General features: G+C 43.1%; 1 protein-coding gene across 1 annotated transcript in view; it reads right to left on the reverse strand.

Annotated features, from left to right (window-relative positions):
- The window catches only part of AGBL1 (AGBL carboxypeptidase 1), a 290,414-nt gene that overhangs the window by 237,338 nt on the left and 30,714 nt on the right, over positions 1 to 22,362 (reverse strand). Inside the window, exon 6 of the mRNA XM_054837473.1 lies at positions 2,797 to 2,834. Coding sequence (XP_054693448.1) covers positions 2,797 to 2,834 — 38 coding nt within the window. The remainder of the gene's footprint in view (positions 1 to 2,796; positions 2,835 to 22,362) is intronic.

Genomic DNA, 22,362 nt, shown 5'->3' on the forward strand with positions numbered 1-22,362 from the left:
GTAGAGCTTAAGGAAGCCTGAGGAGCTGAAGATGGATGTTTCCAAATCCATCAGGGAGACACACTGCCATCTGCCTGCTCCCTTTAAAACTACCGTGTGTTTTCCTGTTGCAGCTCACTGCCGAAAGCAAGAGGGACACTTTCCATCCAGCACAACTCCGTGTACAACCATAACCCTCGTGATTACTTTGGGCTGAAGCACTTAAAGATATAACAGCCCTACAGGGAGACCCTCAAGAGTAGATGTGTTCTTATCCTGTTTTATAGCTTTCACCCCCAGCGAAACTGAATCTCACCACCATTTCCCAGCAAGTGGGTTACTGCAAGTCTCCAAAGCTCACAATAACCAGGACACCAATCCGGTACTGTAGCACATTCCAGGATTCCTGCCTCCCATTTAGTTTGTATCCCATATAAAACACACTAAAGGGCTTCTGGGTGCTTTGCCATGTGCAGTTTTACCCCTTGTTTTCATAAGCAATTTTCAAGTGCTATATAGCATTCACCAGATTTGATTTTTAACTTTCTAAGAATCCCCGCAGCACTCCAAAGTGCTAAAGCCATGGGCATAAATAACTTAGCTGTGACAAACAAAGCTGTCCTGACACAATCATGAAAAAGAATTCAGCTCTTTTCCAGCCATGGTGAATTTATCTCTAGAAGAACCAGAGCTGTTTTTCACCTCTCCCAACCCACACCTCCCAAAAGGCACAGCCTGCTCATTTGTATGCAGCTACCAGAGCAGAGTCTACTCCAGAAGCCTGGAGCTTCTCATGTCCTGAGCCCCAGGAAAGGAGAAAGCTACAGGACATTCTTGACCACATTGCATCACACTGCAGAAAACATCAGTTCAGGCTGACTTGTGGGCTGCGGTGCTAGATTTGGTTGCACAATATTGGCATAATTTCCCAAGTCCTAGTCCCTTAAAAGAATATCAGCTGAAAATAGACCATGTGTTTTCCTAAAAATCACTTTTCCATGCAACAGTCAACAGTACAAATGAACACAAGAACCCTAATCTGTACATCACAGTGATCAACCAGAGTGACAACGCATGGACTGCTTTGCTCAATAGACTGAATTCTCATTGGAGTTCAATTTTTTTTGTACCTTCTGTGAAGGCACCCGAACCAACCAACCAGAATGATCACTGTGTTCTTCCAGTACTGGAAGCCCTCTATGCACTTCCTAAAGCACAAAAAGCATAAAAGGAAAAACCAACCAAGATGCCTTCACAACCTAAATTGGCCGAGAAGAGTCACACAGAAAATTTCCAGGAGTAAATGGCTTTATAAAACTTACCTCACTCCAGGAGAAAAAGGGCTGGGGGAATTTGGAGCTGAATTCAGTTCTTTCGGATTCCCTAGATTATCCTCAGCTGCCCCCCCCCCCCCCCCAACTTTTACAACATGTGTTTACAGCTCCCCAGGAGACTACATTTCACAGCTTCCCTTCATAATTAGTCCTCCACTTCTATATACTGTTCTTATCTCTAGACCCACAACAAGCCTCCAAGTAGAAAACTTACCCTATAAATATCTTGGGACAACAGAATTTCACTTCCCATTCTTAGTACTTACCATAAAACAGGAGTGCAGGAGAAAAGCTCAAGCTGCCTGATGAGCTTTCAGCTCTTGCTCCACTTTTCTAGCTTTCTCTGTAAATTTTTCTACTCTGAAAGCTAATTTTGCTTTTGTATTGCAAGCAGTTGTGGCATAGCCCCGCAACCCCCTTATTAAGATTTAGTGCCCAAACCAGGAGGTCCTTCCTTGTTGCAATAATGTGACCTTTAAATCTAGGCAGCAAGGTTAATACTGAGGCATTATTTCAGAATTCATCACTTGAGCTGATGCAACTCAGATACAATCCTATTGCAGCGTGCTCATTTAAGCACTGCTTCCAGGGCTACAATTTTTCACAAATGTATGTATTCCTAATAGTATGAAGAGGAGAAGGGGGAGGGGAAGAAAAGGGGGGAGCGAGAAGGACAATACGCCATTGTGATTTATTGTAGAGTAGATTGTCTGCAATAGTAGAGTGCTCTTTCTTAATCAAAGCTTTATTAAATTCTGGTAATAAAAACTTAAGTGTTTTCGGATGGGATAAAGGCAAAAAAGGGTAGCGTGTTCGTTTCAGGAACAGTCACACCAGCAGCGTGTGACTGAGAATCCACGTTAAGGTCTTCAACACCCCCAGCCAGCTGGTACAAATACCAAGCACAGCCTGCCATAGCAGGGCTGTACCCTGGCAGTCACTAGGTCTCAGCCCTGTCTGCACGTTATCAGACCTGACAAGATCGCAAGTGAGAATAAGGCCTCATCTCTTTTGGACTACAAAAGCTTTCCAAGCCTTTGCCAACAGCATCCTGTCACCAGGTAAGCACATAATACAACAGCACCACAGGACAGACAGGTCCTGGTCCCACTCTCCAGTGATGCTGCAACAGCGCAGTAAGCATCGGTTGCTGGCTGCAGAGGCTTTCCATTTCTTCCACTGTATCAAGCCCCAGGACAACCACTGTTCCCTAAATACTTAAAATAAGGGTCTAGAGTCGGGCTCCCTCAGCAGCTTGCTCCCTGGGACCTAGAGCACCATCTCCCATAGACGTGTGTGTCCAAGAATCATAGCTAGGCATATAGGAAACTAGCGCATTACTGCCTCTCTTTTATAAGCAGTGCTCTTTGGGACTGAGGGAAGAGGGGATACCGCGGGAGAAGGAGGATCAACAGGACTGTTCTGTCCAGCAGCACAGCACAGAAAGGAAAGTCAGAAAGAATATGAAGAAAAAGAAGCTTACTTGATTTCAGCAAAGCTGCCAGAGCCTCAATGGCTGCCCTGGGGAAAGAGGAGAGATGGAGAAATAATGTCAATTTCTTCGATAATTTTTGTAACCTTCATCTTCACAGTCTTCTGGGCCAGGCTTCCCAGCTGGTCTAAATTGACAGCTTATGATGGACTTTGACAGAACTGCAATGTTTTACACCAGCAGAGGATCCAGTCTCTGCAGCTGACTCAGTTATTCTGAAAGACCATTAGCCCTCTAGCTTTAGTGTTACACTGATTTGTAGTGACTGTTAAATTTAAAGCAACACCCACATATCCAAAGTAATGAAGCAAGTCTTTAAACTGCTGCCCCAGAGCTATTTCTTTGTATCAGTCTCAGCACATGCCCATGCCAGACACCAGTGCTTCTATCTACATCAGTAGATGGTAACTTCTGCATCAGGCTAGGACATCCATATCAGTATTTCCAGCCAAATTCCACTCCCTTCTCCATTTTCCCAAAACAAGCTTCACCCTGTCCTCCCTCCCACCAGCTTTAACTGAAAAGAAAATTAAATTTCTTTTAATTATGACAAGGTCTTGCATTGCAGTGGCATGTAAAGGTCCCCACTCAGATCAGGACTTGTAAGAAAGCTGCTAAAGCTCTAAAGCAGTCTAAAGTAAGGCTGCTTGCCCCACGGAGCTTAGAGAGTAAGGAGGTAGAGGGGAGAAACACAGAGATTTCTGTTGACCTTCTGCATCATTTCAGTGTACAGGTAACTCAACCTGCCTCAGTCAGCATAGAACTGGTTTGAATGGGAGCCAGTCACCAACATTTGCAACTTGAAAAGCTGAACTGAGACATCCTTGCTCCCCATGACACGGAGGCAAGTTTCTTCCTCATGTGGTATAATCTCCATCCCACTAGCCCCACAGAATATTTCCTTTTCCAGTCATGTTCTGCTGGAGCAAGACAATCCATGTCCTAACCTGGCTTACTGCTGTGAAGTTTCAAGTGCCCACAGCTGATTAAATAAATACAGCTACAAAACCCTACATACCCAAGGATTCCTTAGAATGTAATCTCTTTACAAACCAGTCCCCAAATAAAATCGTATTAACTTCCATACTGAGCCAATTATCATCCTGCAGCAAGAAGTAAATATTTTTTTGTCATCAAGCTGCTGTTCATTGTGTATCCTAAGAGCAGCTTGAGAGACTAAGAAAGATTCAAGAGCTGGTTCTTGCTGATGTTGGGTCGACATCCCTATCTAATGTCTTTCTTTCATAATGAGCCTGTCAAACTTCAACAGCATTACAAACTGCAAAATAAATGCTCACAAATACAGACAGAACAGGAGATCAGTAGCTAAAAATCTCACCAGTGGAAGCACAGTCATGCTGTCATTGCTGCTTTAACTCCACCTAGACAGCAATCATTCAGCTGGTGGGAGGAATACTGTCATCCACTGGCTCAGAAAAGGGATATGCCACTGATCACTCAGTCTTTCCACAGTTTAAACTTTGGGACAAATCAAATAGCTCTAAGCAAGTTAAAATTCCATCCAGAGCATCTCCCAAAGCTGATGCTCGAGTATGTATCTTCTAAAGGAGAGTACATTACATACCTATGTTTGCAGGCTTAAGGTGATGTCTCAATCACATGCCAGAAGAGCAGAGCAACAAAGGAAGGACCAGAGTGTTTTGGCTCCAAGCAGAAGAGATCTAAGGATTTCCCATAGGCATCTGGTTTATTTTGGGGGTGCTTGTCAGCATTGCAAAGAGATTCAGTAGAGCTACGCCACTGTCATAATGCCAACACTGCCATCAAACCTTCCACCAACAACACGATATTGCAAATGTGGATTCTCCAATACTTTTTTGGGTTCTGTAAACCACAATGTATACACAGACATCTTCATTCATCCTCAGAGGACCTCGGACCTCCCAAACCATGTTCTCAGATAACGTAGTCTCCTATTCCTACTATCTTTGAATCCCCATTCTCTCTAATTCCTCATCACACTTGCCCCAGAAGACTTAAACTCTTCCTGGTCATACCACAAGCTGATCCTTCAACAGCCTTAACCACCTCATGCCATTTCTCCAGGCTTGGAGGGAGCTGGTCCACTCCAAGTCAAGGAATAAGAGCTATTTGTGCTTTTGATGTTACCTGGTGGAACAGGCTTGCAACTGCTTTGCTTGTAAAGCTGAGAAACCCAAGACTATCATAAAGATGTAAGTAAATCCACCCGGACAGTGCTGTGAGATGGAAAATTCAGACATATCCTGAAAAAAATTAAATAAGGTGGTATCACACAGATTCCAGCACCACCACTCAGCAGAATCAGAATTTTTCACAATCACCGCTTACTTCTGAAGCAACATTACAGACTGCAGCTGTAGCCAGCTTGATTTCCCACACCCCAGACTAACAGCCTAGACACATCCTCATCTCAGTCCATGCCTGTACATCTTACTGCAATAAAATAAAGTGGAACCAAACTAGTACATTTCATCTCTTCAAGCACTGCAATTCATCACAAGGGTTTTGACATAGGCAATATGCAGTGTTCTGTATGTCCTACAGCATGTACTCTACAGTTAGTCATAAGTAGGTGAGGATCCAGCAGACTGACCTCAATAGTATGCATTGCTTTAGAACAAATTTTGAAAGAAAAAATAAAGACATGAGGGTAAACTGCAAAAGAGATAAAATGGGTTTAAAGGGATAAAATAGACTTTCCAAGAGTAGATCAAGCCAGCCTAACTTGATATCTTTCTTTGATAAGATAATTGATTTTTTTTAGACAAGGGAAATGTGGTAGATCTAATTTATCTGTACTTCAATAAAACATTTGATACGGTGCCACATGGAAATTATTAGCCAGTCTGGAGAACATGGGGATTAGCGTAAGAATTGCAACATGGGTAAGGAACTGGTTAAAGAGGCGATGACAGGAGTTGTGCCGAAAGAAGAATTATTAGTCTGGAGGGAAGTTATGCATGGAAGTCCTCAAGGATGTTTTGAGACTGATCTTATTTTATCTTTTCATTAATGACCTTGGCACAAAAAGTCAGAATATACTAACAAAATCTGCTGACCGTGTGAAGTCAGGAGCTACTGCCAATAGTGGGGAGTTCGGAATATTTTTCAGGAGTAACAGGATGTTCTTGAGTTCCTAAGCAATAGAAATGTGATGAAATGTAATAGTCAAAGTGCAAGGTTATGCATTTAGGGTTTAATAAGAATTGCTGTTATGAGCAGGGGCTAATAATTTGGAAATGAGTAGAAGGACACCCTGGATATATGAGCCCCCTTAGAGAATGAGGACAAGCATGACCCAGCAGGGTGACAACCGTGAAAAGGACAGAGCAGGTCTCAGAAAAGCCACTGCCAGTGGAAAAGTAAAAGCATGAATGTTTTCATACGAGACTTCATCTGAACAGCTGCATGAAGTACTCTGAAGGAACCATGCAGAAAAGTGCTAAGGAAATCATTATGGTAACGGAAACATGTCTCATGAGGAGTCTTAAATACCACAGTTTTGTCACCTTAGCAAAATGATGGTTAAGGGGTGACTTGATTGTTCTCCATAGACACAGCGGGTGAGGGAGAAGAAAACTGTGAGGAAGGTAGAGAGCTACTTAAGCTAAAGAACAAAGTTGGCACAAGGACAAATGGATATAAAACGGCCATAAATAAATTTCAACTGGAAATTAAAGGATGGTTTTTAAGCACTGGAAAATGTAGCTCTGAAACATACTGTTGGCAGTGATGGGATGAACAACCTAATGACTTTGAAAAGGGAGCCTGAATTGCTTATAATGGGACTGTTAGGCTCAGTTGCCAATGAGGAAAGGGTCTGAAAAATGTGACCCAGGAATGACTGTAGTCCTATATCCCTACAGTTTAATCATAGACAAAATGAAAGTGAAATGAGAAACAGGTATTCTAAGCATAAAGTTAATTAGCCAGGCCAGAAAAGAGCAGCTGCACCAGCTTAAGCTGGAAGTCCAAGTAATCTAGTATCCTGTGGCCAACAGTGGCCAAGGGAAGAATATAAGACCACAGCAAAAACACAGTGCTAGAACTTCCAGAACAGACTCAGACTCCAGCAAATTGCAATCCAGAGATTTCATAAGCCAGCAATGGTGCCTTTAGGAGGCTTTTTAGCTTTTAGATTATTTTGCTTCCATATATTTGCTTAGGCACTTTTGAACTTAGGCAAACTCTTAGCTACTACAGTTATCCTGGGAAGGGCATTCACACCTACTCTGTGTAAAGAGTTATCTACCTGCATTTGTTTTAAGTTTGGACTTTAAATCAGCATTGCAATTTACACTGTAAGTCAGCTGTCAGCAAGTATCCCCAGAATATTACCTATCTTTGATGCTGAACAAATTCAAACGTACAGAACACCCTACGGGAAACAAATAAGAAGTCATAGAAGAGAATGCAGAATGGACTTTCACTGAAAACAGCAGCAAGCTAATGAATGCATCAATAGGCTTACAGCAAGCTGGGCAAATGGTGTTTGCGATATTATCGGCACCTCAACACCATATGGCAAACCAACAGCATCTTTTCTGGCATCAGAAGATATAATGAGATGAGTAAGCCTGGGACAGGAAGACAGGAGATAATAAATTGTGCATGAGAGCAGGGATGGAGGGAGGGAGAAGATGGGAACAGGAGGAAAAGTTTAAGAGCACAAGAAAGATGACTTGATGAGCCATATGCTAGACCAGAGAATTTGATAGTGTGCCCAGTGCAGAACTCTGCATTTGTCTCAAGAAGGAATGGGGGGTGGGGGGGGAATCATTAGAAAACCTGCCAAATCTGTCCAGATGCCTTCCTCTGATTTTCTGTTCTTTGTGGCAATAAGTTATTAAAATCTTAGCTGTTTTGTCAATCCCAGTGTATCTCAAAGGAAAATCACTTATAGATTTCAAGAAAAGGATGTATAAATAAAGTTGCCCTATCTTAAAAGACATAATAATAAATGCTGCTCCATAATCCAAAAACATTAAAAACTCCCTGTAGTAGCAGTCAAGACAGCCACTCTGAAGAATGGAAATCTTTGAAGTGTTTCCAAGTCAGCAGCTTGGCTATCAGGGCAGGAGTACAACTAGCAGACAGATAGACAAATGCAACTTCCAGATCCTGTGCTCAGTAACCAGGAGCAACAACAAAGAAAAACTCCACTTCCCAAGCCAAAGCACAATTGGATTAGCCAGTAAAACCGGGCTGCTAAAAAGCATAGACAAAGAAGTCTTATGCCTAGGTCAACCCTTTCAAATCTGAGCTACCAGGACAGTGTTAGCTGTACATCACGGCAGACAGAGGAGACTGAAAGCCAGGGTCTCTTAGGTTTTCTTCCCTGCTCTGATCTCAGCTCACAGGTTGTAGTGCTGGGCAGTATGATGGACAATGCTGTGCCTCTTTCTGTCTCTTGAATAGAGAACTTATTTCTGTTCCACCCCAGTATTAAAAAAACCCTCCTGAAAATGAAAAACCTAACTACAGAACATGGTGAACTACATGACAGGATTTTAAGACTCATAGGACACAATGACATTGGTGCCCACCTGTTCAGGACTAGCTTGGAACTATAGACAGGGAACAGAAGAGAAGCCAGAGACTGAGCAAAGAAGTGATCCAGAAGGGCTCTGTAAATCAGCCCCCAAGTACTCTAACCATCCTTCCTTCTCCTCCTTTTACATGCTTAAACGTGAAACATCCTATTCAAGTTATTGAATAAAAGCTAATGACTTGGTGCTTCATTAAATACCTCTTCAACTTGATATCTGATTTAATTCCTAAAGTCAATCACATCTAGATAATAACAAAGACGTAAAGTCTTTTTTTATAAAAATGTAAGGTTCTGCCCCTGCCTGGCAAACAACATTGCTTCAGCCCATGCTCCCTCCTTTTGCCCTTCGCCCTATTTCACAGTGTATTCACTTGTTGCTATCATGTTTATTTATATCACGAGCAGCACGGGGTAGGGACCACACAACACATATTAGCACAGCATCTAGCAAAATCAGAACCCTGACTGAGGGCTCAAGGTGTTACAGCTAACAGGCTTAAAGCCCCTAAGCTTCCATAGCCCTTGTCTCTGGGAGAAATTAAGTGCCCTCACATGTACGTATCGTCTGGCTGCATTTTGCCTCCAACCCCTGGGACTCGTACTAACTACTGGAGTTTATACAGTCACAGAGCAACTCACTCAAAAGACAATTCCACATTTGACAACCGAGAGACATTTCGAACCATGTAGGCACCACAGCAATAGGTGCTTTATAAATCCTACCAGAAGGTAGATCTCAGAGACAGATGCCTTGAATAGTCATTTCCCTTGTGGCCTGGAAATACAGATCTTAAATATGCAGGCACTTGCACAGTGATTTGTTTTGTTTTAAAGGCTTAAAAACAGCAGCTTCACAAGTCTTGGAAATATGGGTGGGCAAAACCTGCTTATGCTGCTGGCATTTTCATAGCACTGCTGGTCTAGGACTTATGCAGAAACACCCATCATCATGTCCACTTTAATTCCAGCTTGTTAGCTAGGCATTAAAACTTATGCTAAAGGCAAAGCCTGCTCACAGTCTGCACTGTCCCACACACTGCCAACAGGTGGAGTTTGGAGATCCAGCTGTCGTGCACAGATGTGCTTTCGGTGTAACACTGAAGGAAAGGAAATAAAATCCACACACTCCTTTTCTAACGGTTACTTCAATTCCAGTGACCAGCTTCCCCCCACCACCACCCTGGAAAAGCACATGCTGTCTTTAATACAAATATACATCTTCTGTGGAACTTATTCTCTGTGAGGTAATTCATTTTGCTGAATAGAATTAGCGAGCAAACAAAGAGTGTACAGAAATTAAATACATACTGAATAGTATTTCCTCCCCATCTTTAAAGATTTATATGACTATTAACTCTGAGGGGAGGGTTGTGAGGGAAGAAGGTGTGCACAGGTGCCACAGTCAACGCTAACAGCCAGCAAGACTTAACAGCAAAAGGAGAGATGATTTCTTGCTTTTTAACCCTACAATAGACCCAGGAACGAATTTTCTCCTATCTTGCATATTGGTGAGTTGAAGTCAATGTGTTCTCCAAAAGACATGTGGCTTCTTGTACAGAAGTTATAGTGGTGATGCAGAAGCCCCAGTGTGAGGTCCTCCCTTGCTCTCATGGCTAGCACAGCAAGCATACCTCGGTTCCCCGGTTCAGCTCAAAGCTTTCACTGTAGCATCTTCCAAACATCTCTGCCTGCCCTGGAGCCTCTCAGGTTAAAATCCAGGAAAAGCTATAGCCTTCCAGCCTCTTTCACCTCTGCCTGCCAGAAAGAAGAGTCGCTCCAGGTTTATCCTCCAGGCATCTTGCAAGTATCCTACTGTTATGTACAACAGGTACAGGAGGAGAGACAGCCGCATCCTGAAAATTCAACCTATTCTTTACAGCTCTAAACTAAGTTAACTTCAAAGTAGTAACAAAGAACAAGGTGCACAAAATACACTTAAATCCTTGCCAAAAAAATGCCCAGGCATTTCTTACAGCATGGTACAGAGCTGGCACAGCTTCCTCAGGCAGAAGATTTCCCGTCCCTGTCAACTCTCTCTCTAGGGTCAGATCTCACCAACATGGCTGAGGCAGGCTGTGACAGCTTGTCATTCACATCAAGATGAAAGGGCTGGAAGGATCACAGTCAGACAGGATTCTTAACAGATTCATCACCCTGGCAGTTTCAGGCTGACAGTGTGAGAATCCAGCTCTCCCACCCAAGGGACACATGTAGGGGGACTGAGAAAGGGGCTTGATGCTATCCTTGATTGATTAAGAGGAGTGGTGAGGATACTCATCAAGGCCACATCTGCTAACAAGCACCAGCACAGCCCTACAAAATGTCTCGTAGACAATCAAAGCACATTAGCGAGTGGGGTTAAATCCCCTTCCTTTCCCCAGACAGCTGTCTTCCGATCCCAATTCGGTTACTAGTGTGAAAGAGCCCAGTGGTCTGTCAGCTCACACCTTAGTTGTCAATTTATTTGTAGCTTATTAGTTCACTGTGCCCAGCAGCTTTTGCTCTGGAGACTCCAGGGACTGACATGCACATTGTGCTCAGGGCAAGGTAGGTGCTCAGTGCAGGGAGGAGAGACACAGCCCTATTCTGCTTGCTTCTGGTTTGTTCTCCTTGACCTGTTCTGAATGCTGCATACACCCAGAGCAAGGGTAAGGAAAGGGACACAACCCATGCACACGGTGAAACCCTGCTTACCGCATGATGAAGCCAAAGGGCACTGCTTGGTGACATACCCAGGAGCCCTAGGCTCCAATCTCAGCAGGGCAACTGTGACTTCTGTCCTCATTAAGAGAAATTGAATTGCAGGTGCTTTGCCATTGGGGAGCCTCTGATAGTGAGCTATGAAAGGGAAGGTAGAGCTTGGAGGTACCCAGGACTTTATGATGCCAGAAAGTGAGCCTGCGCTCACACTATATTGCCTGCAAACGACTGCAAGATCTTTATTTTATGGATACTATCAATTGCTGGCAGTGAGATATGCAAGGGCAACTTGTGCTGCCGACAGTCCAGGTAGCAAGGTATCTGACATGCCATTGCTTGTGCCCAGAGCTATTTGAGACCACAAAAGGAAGGCTGGTTTCAAGGTAATCAAGGCTAAGAGCTGTAGTTCTCCCTGACTACTGGTTAGTACAAACCATCTCTAAGGCAGCAGTAATCTCAGAGTACAACATCTTTAAAAAGCACTTTGTAATGAAAGGTGCTTTTGAGCTGTAAGGCAGCAGTGTTGGAAATTGCAGCCTTTACTGTGTGTAACTATGCTGCTGTGATGGATGGGAAAGTTGAGTTTTCATTTAATCCATTCCTGCAGTTTCACTGTTTAGGATTTTGAGGTTTGTTTGGGTTTTTTTTTTTGTTTGGTCTTTTTAACCAAACAAACATCTTTCAGGGAAACTAATTTTAAAAATGTGTACAATTTAAGAGACTTGAAAAGAACATGAAATATAAAGCTGAAGGACTGAGGAAACACCATCTTCCCTGATCTCTATGAAGAAACAAGGTTGACTTGTGTGGCAGCCTTTTCTTTAAGCAAAAGTCAGATGCCTTATAATAAAAGGAGAAATGGCTGATATTGAACACAAGATGAAAAACTTCACTTGTTCTTTTTAATCTAACGGTACGTTTCCATATTACAAGGCTCTAGAAATAGATCCATCAGTTTGAGTTTATATGGCACTTCACTTTCCCCTCTGGTCCTATTCAGATGAAGCACATCCATAAAGTCCAGCCAAAGGAAACTTAAAGCTTAAAACCTCCAGGGAAGAGAGCTGGCTTGCAGAGTTTCTTTGAATATGCCAGAGCAAGAAGCCTTTTCATGCAAGCATAGCTACTGGAATCATTCTCTTACATGAGAAGCAGCAACTTGGGTGGTTGCAAACTGGCAATAATGTCATAACCCCATAGCCCTACTCAGTTCTGCCTGTTGGTGAGTGTCCAGTTACAGTCTGCCTGTAGTACTAAGGTCATGGTTTGAATGTGTGAGTAACTGTTTACTCATCAGCTGCAGCTCTGACAGCATGTAGTGTTACATCCATGTTTGCAGTAGGGAGCAAGTGGAAAAATATATAGATGCCAATTAGTCTTCTTGCATGCAACACAATCTCCATGTGCTTCCCAAGTAGGTAGGTATCATTCCCCTTGTTATGCGCACAGGTTAGGTAAGAGCAATATATAGAAAATGCCTAAATCCCAAAGGATGGTGGTCAGAGTTAGAGCTGCCTGAAAATATCACATGCAAGTGGAATTTTAACAAAATATATACAAGAAAATATGCAGAAGCTGTCACCAATTTTCTTCTGTTTTCCAGCTACCCCTCCACTTCTCATCCCTTCCAATGATTGTGTTCCCTCATATACATATTTAGTCTTTCAGCACCAAATTTACTGTGAATTGGGCACTTTACAGTTTGATGGTCCTAACTGATGCTGCTGAATATGAACATGCTTGGAAATACTGGAGTATTTGTTTGCAAGCTCTGCATTTACATAATACTGAGCTTAACTGGTACTATTAAATCAATCTCAAATTGAAAACAATGCATAAACATGCTTGAGAAACACAAAGTAAAATTCTCTAACAGATTTGCATTCGGCATCTTGACCTGAATTTAAAAGACATTTTTATGGCTAAACATGCAGCTAGCACTCAGCAGGATTTTTCAAAGTCCCTTTGTGTACTAAGGTCAGAACTACCTTTTAAGTGTATGAGTTAGGCCTTTAACCTGCTGAGAGGCTTTTGTTACAGCTACATTCCATTTCATCTTCACATATCTAAATAGCTCTGGAAATCCGGACATTCATTCAGAAAACTCAGTCCTCACTGACCCAAGTCCTATCACTCAACACCAACAGCAGTTTATAAGAAACTTTTCAAATTTATCTTACATGCAAAAGAAATGCCAATTTTACCCACTTTGTGTTGTCAAAACAGAGGACTGCAAAACACACGTAGAACAGTGCTAGAAACCTATAGTACTGACTAGTTTTGCCGCAGGCAAGTAGGGTAAGCACAAAGTCTTTGGGAAAATAGATGTTGCAATTGCAGAGCAGGGAGGAAAGTATATTAAGTTGCCTAGGATTTTCAGTAGAACTTTAACAGAAAAAAGCCATCCTGCTATTCGCCTCCCTCTGCCATTCTGTGGCTTCTGTCTCACTTGAGAGGTGGGAGGGGGAAATGAGGGTACTGCTGTGTTGTGTAGTATACACACAGAAATACACCTTTGCAGGACAAAGAGCCAAGGTGTGGAAAGTGAACAGCTTTCACGCTGCCCTGCAGCAGCTTTCTGGACACAAGATCTCCAAACTGTGATAGGAAAGGCAGAAGAGTCATCTGAGGACATGTGATCAGGTTCACACTAAATAGCGTAGATGTTACAAATGAAGATGCATCTTCTGCAGAAGCTGTCTGTGCCAGTAGGCTGAGCCACCGTCTCCAAAGGCCACAGCCTCAAACAGCAGCAGATGCACTACCACTCCAACATTTGCTGCAAATTTGTCCTTGTCCTGTCCTCACGTCCACAGCTCAGGCAGGACAGATGTAGACCATCTTATTGCAGGGAAGGCAGCCTACAGTCTGCAGGTTGGAGACGAGGTTCTCTGCAACCACAGTACCTCTAGCATGTCAAATACCGTCAATGGGCTATATAAGATGGCAATGGGAATGGCATAGGTAGGGACCCTGAGAAAGAACGAGAAGTATGTTTAGTTTAGTAGAATGCCTAAGAGTCTGAGAAATAGTATTCTCTGTTAGATCACCCACGTTACCTTCCATATAGCACTTTGTCCAGCTGGTGACTGAGATTCAACGTGCAAGATGCATTAAGAGTTAGGAGGACGAGCAGGAAGACTGTACTACCGGGGCAGCCAAAGCACAGCCTCAGGTTTCATCCCCACATCTACAAGCAAGGAGATTTGAGAGCAGGCAGTATGCAGTAGCCTTGAGAGCAACATAGGTCGCTGCACCATCACAGAGCTTGCAAGGCTGGTTGAAAGCCAGCACCTGGCTGTTGTGGCTCATCCAGCCAGCCACACACTCATGACTTTTTTCAGTTACACAGGTATAATTCCTCATTAAGCAATAATCTGGTCACATCTTAGCACTGGTGCCTGTTTTTTCCACAGCATTTAGCTAGAGGATTTAGAAGGATGAAAAAGTCAGCAACAAGCCAAAATGCAGCAAATACTGGGTCGAATTCTCCTGATATTTGCTGTCTGGAATCTGCAGTGTCACACTGGCATAACTGCAGCAGCTTTTTGAAGCAGTAATTTGCAGAAGCTTAAGTAATAAGAGTTAGGATTTGGGTCCCCCCCCCTTCATTGGAAAGCTTCCATCTGATATAATCAAGCCAAACTCTGGGATTTGAAAACAGACCATATCAAAGCCAAGGCTGGTAGAACTTGAGCTGCAAATATAAGAGAAGCAATGGGGATAAATAATTAAGAAGTACAGTAAAAATTATGAGCATTATCAGGATAGTTTTTTCCACATGCCCTTGTTTTTTATACACAGAAAAATCTGGAAGGTAGAAGCTGGAATAATCACAATATTAAGTACAATTTAAAACAACAACAAAAAACAAGACTGAAACAAACCTTTTGAGTACACAGTAAGAGCTGTTGTGCCCCTGCAATGTATGTCCTATGGTCCACACAAAGCCCAAACTGTATCATGTAACACAGGAGAGGAAAAAAACAGCACGGAGTAGATGTGCCAAAGATACAGGATGATTTTCTCTTTGTTCTGTAATAGTCTGGCTGTTGCTGCAGGTAATGGTAAAAGCTCGGTCTCAGAGCCATGACCTTCCCAAGGTTTACACTTCAGGGGGAGTTTCCATTCCCAACCCCAGAGCTGCAGCCGTATGAGGCATCAAGCAGCCCTGTTCTTCCTCACCAGCCACTTCCTCCAGTTTTCAGGTTCTCCCCTCCATGTTCCAAGCCTTGTCTCTAAACACATCCCAGAGCAGCTCAACTCTGGGTTTATTTACAGATTTTACTGGCATTGCTGCCATTCCAAGTGTTGCCCTGCAGATAAAGAGACCGAGAAGAGCCCTGCCAGCGTTAGCAAGCCAGAGACCTGTGCTGCATCCGTAGCACTGCTGTTACGAAACCTTCTCTCCCTAACAAAACTCATTTTGCCTGCACTTGGTAAATGCTCTAGTATTTAACATTTCTCTTGTATTCCCTATGATAAAAGTGTTCAATAACCACCCAAAAGAGCCTGAAAGAGACTGTGAAGACTTCAGAGTTTGCTCTCCTGCCCACTGGAAATGAGTCAGTTGTGTTGCCTCTGTATTGCTAAAGCCAACTATCCTGCTGGTGCGGCTCCAACGCTGCTCTCAGGACAGGGAATCCTAGCATAGAAAGGCTGTTGCTAAGGGCTTTGACACTGTGTCATGTAACTCTGCTCAGGGCAGGTCTAATCACTGCCGTGCTTTAAAACCACTGATAGTTCTAGAGACTGGCTCACACCTCCCCTGCCAGCATTGCCAGCACTGGTGGAGCTGGAAAAAAGCCACAGCAACCCCAGGAAATTCTTAGGGCTGTTTTCCGTGTGAGAATAGCACCTGCTCAGGGCCAGCATTGTGCAAAATTGTTGCTGTAGCAGCTCTGCATTGAGGCTTCCTTTCATTGTTGTTTCCATCAAATATCCCTCGTCTAGCTTTGGACTGAAAGTTTTTGTGATGAGGATTTTACAGCTGCTTTCTACCCCTTTCATAAGGGTAACAGGCTTCTGGGTGGGAGAAGAAATGGCAATAAATCAAGTGAAAAGCAAAGGAGAGGAGATTCCTGGGCTCTCACACATGCTGACACACAAGTGACTGCCCTCAGCTTTATCTACTCACTCTCTGGCCTCTATCAAAGATTCACGTCATTACCCAACTCAGTGATTTCCGAGGGGGGATTCTTTCTCAGTCTCCTTGACACAGGAAAACAGACACAGGCAAACAGGCTGGGTGGGCACCTGCTCATCACCCCATGAGCAAATTCAAATAGCCTTTGCTTAGAAATCCCTTGCCTCCAGTACCAGTCCCCCAGGGCTGTCTGGCTGATGATTTCTGAAAGCTTTGGTACTTAACATCCACCTCAAGCATGCTTACAAGGTCACACAACCATGTTGCTCAACTCTCTCCTTGCTCTGCCAGCTCCACATTCACTCCACGGTTCATTTCAACTGCATCCTGCCCGAGCATAAAACCTTCCACAAACTCACTACTGCTTTTCTCTCCCCTTTCTCATTCCCCCCGCCCCCCCAATCTCTGTCCTCACTGAATGCCTCAGGCACAGATGACTGTACCCTCACTACCCTTAGGAAGGCATTAGAAAGGTGCAGTTTTAAGTGCACACATTGAGCATATGAAAACTGATCTCAGGTGACCTGCCCACGGTAACACACTGTGTCTCAGATTAGCACTTCAGACATGAGAGATCTTTTGTCTTCTACCTTCATTACTCTTACAGCCCTACCACCACTGGTGAAAGTCTTCTCTTTGCAGATCAGGAGCAGCTTGTCTGCTCATCTCAGATAACCCATCAGCTTCTAGAAGTCTTCCCAAACACTTCAATTCTTCCTAGATTGCAAAATATTTTGTAATCATCCTAGCTCCGCTCTCATCTTTTTTTAATTTTGATTTATTCCACTCTGTTCCTTCTGTGCTATTTACAAAACACTTAGCATAACCAGTACACACCAGTCTTGACCTATCCTTCTATGGAACCATCATATTCAACTACAAGGAATCATTAGCATTGATAATTCATTTAACTCTGGGAAACGCTCCGAGATGCAACCGATCTATGAAATCAAGTCCTACCTCCCATTTGGAAGGGAGCAACAGTGGTTTCCCCAGCTATGTGGCAGATACACCTCAGAACTTCTAAGAGGCAACACAGCGAGGCACCCAAGCATTAGCTTTAATCTAGTTAGCACAAAGACTAACAGTGAGACAGATACAGCAACATGAATAATACTCCCAGACTGGATAATATGCCCTAAGAAGCTTCAGTAGCCCACACTGGAGGCCCTGCTGCAAGCCTTAACAGTTGTTAGCAGAATGAGGTGAATTAAAGCTAGGGCAGAGGGACTCTCCCACCCAATGAGCACAGAGTTGCCTGCAGTATAGACATACCAAAGCCATCATGTGAGGTCAGCCACGAATTGCATCTGCCATAGCCACTGGGTGTGAAAAGTCAAGAACTTGAGAACAGGAGCAACTTGCCCTCATACCATCTTTCCAAATATAACCTGCTAGCTCACTAAAGGGGAAGACAATGGGCAAGCAAAGGCAGGCCCTCAGCTGAAAGCACTGCTTCTTTTTCAAACTGTTACTTCTACCTGAAATAGAAGCAAACAAACAAACTAGACCTAAAAGAAAAAAGCAAACATCTCTTTCAAAATAATAGTCTTACTAAGTGTGTCCATTTATAAACAGAAGTTCCTCCCTTCCCATGACATATCAAGTTAAGCTTAGAAGTGGATTTCTCTTTATATAGCGTTCATTTGCCATTTGTATGACAGAGGTAGGTGCATCTGTGCTTAATCTTGCCATACCAGAGGCTACCAAGAGATGGCACCAGGGTTTCTGTATGCAACATGTTTGGCCATCTGGAACACCCTTGGTATATGGTATTCCTCTCTGCCTCATCAATTCTTCATCTATTTTCAAATCTCATCTGAAAGCATCTCTTTTCTCCCTTGCCTCTACCTCTTATTTTTTCAATTTCTCTCTTCTGCTGCTATTAATGGTACAATGCCAGTAAAGTATAATTCTGCAATGCAACTCTATTTACTCTGCAAAGCAGCACTGAGATACCATCAGTCTGAAATGAGATTTTTATAACTTATTATTAATATTAGAACAGGTCATTCTTTGAGAGAAACCACACAGACTGTAAAAAGAGAAGGAGCTGCATAAAACTGGGACACCTTTGGCTCCAAGATCATTCCTCCTGTTACAATGGCTCATCACAGTAAATTTGAACACTAGGGTTTATTTACTTATCTCAGTGAGGTACCCTTCTCTGCTCCATGTTATCCGAAATATTAGTCAAGTTGAAGAGACACTTATTATAAACAAGAATTGTAAAGACAACCCTTTTTCCCTTGTTGCTGGCATCATCTCATTCAGAACAGTATTTACCAGTTTTATTTAGTAGGAATTCTAGGCTAAATCCCATGTAGATCAAGGCCAGATGGGAAGCATGTCATTTAGTTGTGACATAGCTCAAAAGAAATTTCAGCCCCTCCTGTGAATTTTCTACAGGGATCAAATGAACCAAATAGCAATTTGAGAATAAGCAGGCACTGAACATTGATTAATTCTGACCACATTCCAATAGAATCATGTGTTAGTTTCCAATTAAATATCCAAACTGCTCAACACGATTAATGGCAAAACACAGGCTAACAAGAGGAATTAAGGATGATTTGCTTTTGATCTCCTATCAGGAACCATAGCCAGCTAAACAAAGGCATAAAGCTGTATGTAGAGCATTCTTCAAAGAGAACCAATCGCAACAGCTACTATATCAGGTTGCAGAGGAACTAATCACCATGTTGGTGTGTTGAGTTTCTTCTCATTCTCAAAATATTGGCTGGCAATGGCCATGCAACATGTTCTTCTGTTCAAGCAGAGAGCAGCTGAAAGTTCAGAACAATTCAGGAGATGGAATTGCAGCCCATGTGTATGGTGGTCTACCAGCAAGAAGTTATCCAGGATTAAGGCTGAGGAAACTAACTGCCTGCACTGGGTCTAGGACACATTGGAACTGGATCTCTTCCATGCATCTCTCCATCATTCTTAACAGAAGAGATAATTCTAGCATTCAGGTCATCCCTGCTACACATATCCTCTCTTTTGTCTAAGAGACATAGCCCACTGCCATTCTGATTTCATAGAATGGTTTGGGTTGGAAGGGACCTCAAAGATCATCTAGTTCCAACCCCCCTGCCATGGAGGGGGGGACACCCTCCACTAGACCAGGTTACCCAAAGCCTCATCCAACCTGACCTTAAACACTTCCAGGGATGGGGCATCCACAACCTCTCTGGGCAACCTGTTCCAATGCCTCACCACTCTAACAGTAAAGAATTTCTTTCTAACATCTAATCTAAATCGACCCTCCTTCAGCTTAAACCCATGACCCCTTGTCCTGTCACTACACTCCCTGATGAACAGTCCCTCACCATCTTTCCTGTAGGCCCCTTCAGGTACTGGAGGGCTGCAATTAGATCTCCCCAGAACCTTCTTTTCTCCAGGCTGAATAATCCCAACTCTCTCAGCCTGTCCTCTTCTGTTGTTAAGGTCACAGGACACCACTTCTGCAAGAGTTTGTTGATTTGGCAACTCGGTCACTTTTTAACACTATGAGTTCAGCACATTTTATCTTGCATCAAAAGCACCAATTCCAAGATGGGAAAACACAGTCTCACTTGTATGCAAACAAAACAGGTTTTATAGAAAATCAGAGTAATATATATTCATATACTCAAAGACTTTTTTAAGCAATATACACCCTCTTAACTTATATCTTCGGCATTTCCAGGGCCTTTGTATTCTCCTTGGTCAATCTGATATAATGTCTGATTAAATACAGACCCATCAGATTTGGGCTTTCAGCTTAAATGTGCACTCTCTTGAACACCTTGACTCCTCTCCTCACTTGCACGAGCTCTGCTTTCAGTACTCCAGCAAAAATCTTCCTCTCAGCTCACATCGTGACAGAGGTATGTGATACACAAATGACACTTCATGACCATAGCAACGCTGTCATCGTTATTCTTGCATGTTTCAGATTCATGAGTCACTCCCCATCTCAAATCACTCCTGAGTTCACATCACTAACGACACATGCGGTGTTCTCATTTCCTCCTGCGTTTTGAGCCCTGGCAACAGCGGGAGAACTGCATTTTCCAAATCTCTCTCAGCAACAATCTACCTGGCCCAGCCATAAATGCCCATCATGGTACTTCCAGGTTACCCACTCCAGACTCATCCTCCAGTCAGCAGAGAGAAATAAACACTTCCAAGACACCTCAGGTTTCTAGAGGCAAACATTTGCTACAGGTGAAGAGAACCTTACTTCTTTTTTCATTTAGTATGCAAGGAGCTCAGATATCCACCTCAGAATAGAGTTACATGAGAAGATCTCCTCCCTTTAATGGAAAGGGAGATTATCAGCAATTGTTGAGGAGCTGGAACCATCCAAAAAGCACCAAATGTAAGAAGAACTGTGATCAAGTGTCAAAAGTAGGCAGTGCTGGACATGAGCGAAGGCAGATAATTTCTGCGTATCATCTTTTCTACTGAATTAATTTGGCACCATTCCCAGACCTTTTCAATTCACTTTCCACTTTTAATTAAGTAGTCAAACTTTACTGGAACAGCTCAGTGCAGAAAGCCAAGTTTTGTGAATATTCACAGAAAGAGTTTTTAATTCTGACAAATATTCTTGTTGCAATCTCTTGTACGAGGTTTATCCAATCCCTTACCATTAGCCAGCTTTGCTCAGTGTGGTAAATAGATATACTCACAAAGAGCTTTGAGAAACAAAGACTTTTAAAAGATTCTTTAAACGGCTTTTAATAAAACTGCAGAAATAAGACTGCCCATCAACCTTTTAACAACAGAAAAAGGTAACTGGCTTTGTTTTGGCTGGGATACAGTTAATTTTCTTTCCAGTAGCTGTTATAGTGCTGTGTTTTGGATTTAACATGAAAATAATGTTGATAACATACTAATGTTCAGCTGTTGCTACGCAGTGTTGACAATTAAGTCAAGGTCTTTTCAGGTTCCCAGGCCCTGCCAGCAAGGAGGCATGAGCCTTCTGCAGGAGGTACACAAGAAGCTGGGAGGGGGCACAGCCAGGACAGCTGACCCAAACTGGCCAAAGGGATATTCCACAACATATGACATCGTGCTCAGTATGAGCTGGGGGGAGCTGGCGGGGGAGGACCACGGCTCAGGAACTAGCTGGGCATTGGTCAGCAAGCAATTATGCTGGGTATCACTTGTTTTGTATGTTTTTATCATTATTGTTTGCTTCCTTTTCTGTCCTATCAAAAAGCTTTTATCTCAACCCACAAGTTTTACTTTTTTGTTTGATTCTCTCCCCCATCCCATGAGGGGCAAACAGCCATGTGGTTGTTTTAGTGCCTGCTGCATTAAACCACAACAGTAACATAATGGAGCAAATGACAGGACACAAGACACACCATCATTTGCCATTTTCTAAAAACATACATCTTCCTCATAGAAAGAATGATAAGTTCTGGATTTTTGTTTTCACTCACACTTTGATAATCAACCTTCAACCTGAGTCCTAAAGAGGCCTGCACAACATGTGGCCACAGACAACATACAACCTTCAAAGCCATCAGCCTGACATGGCAGCACCCTGGGGAGAATATCTGATGCTTGGCCACCTGGAGAGAGTCATGCAGAAGAGACACAGCTCCTGGTTGGCCAGAGAGCAAACATCTGCCACTGTCACATTCCACATCTATCTGCCCACAACACATCCAAATATCTCTCAATAAGTTAGTCAAGAAAACAAGCATTGGTGTTGAAAGACACACTAGAAAGTAGGAGAAGGGTAGAAGATATGGAACAGATGGGGAATAAGTAAGGTGGAAGGCAAAAGGCACAGGGGTCACGGCACTCTGTGGGGCATCAGGGATGTTGCATTAGAGAAGGTGTTGATGGAATGAAGATTTGAGCATCCCACACACGCTCATATCAGATACCCCAGCTACTGACATAAACAGAACATCATCTGGCTTTATTTTAAACTGCCCCTATAAAAGGTATCAGAAAACTTTTTCTGCAGCATAGCATCATGAGTGATGGACAAGACAATCTAGAGTCTCCATCTCACTTGGATTTCACAGTGCTTAACTCAAGAGCTCTCTAAACCTCAGCATTTTTTTTGATGTGGCTTTTACTTCAGATACAGGTAGTCCTAGAACAATCCACACAATGATGGCACCAGCAACCTGAAGGCCTCAAATGC

The sequence above is a fragment of the Grus americana genome, chromosome 10 (genome assembly GCF_028858705.1).
Source record: "Grus americana isolate bGruAme1 chromosome 10, bGruAme1.mat, whole genome shotgun sequence".
Lineage (NCBI taxonomy): Eukaryota > Metazoa > Chordata > Aves > Gruiformes > Gruidae > Grus > Grus americana.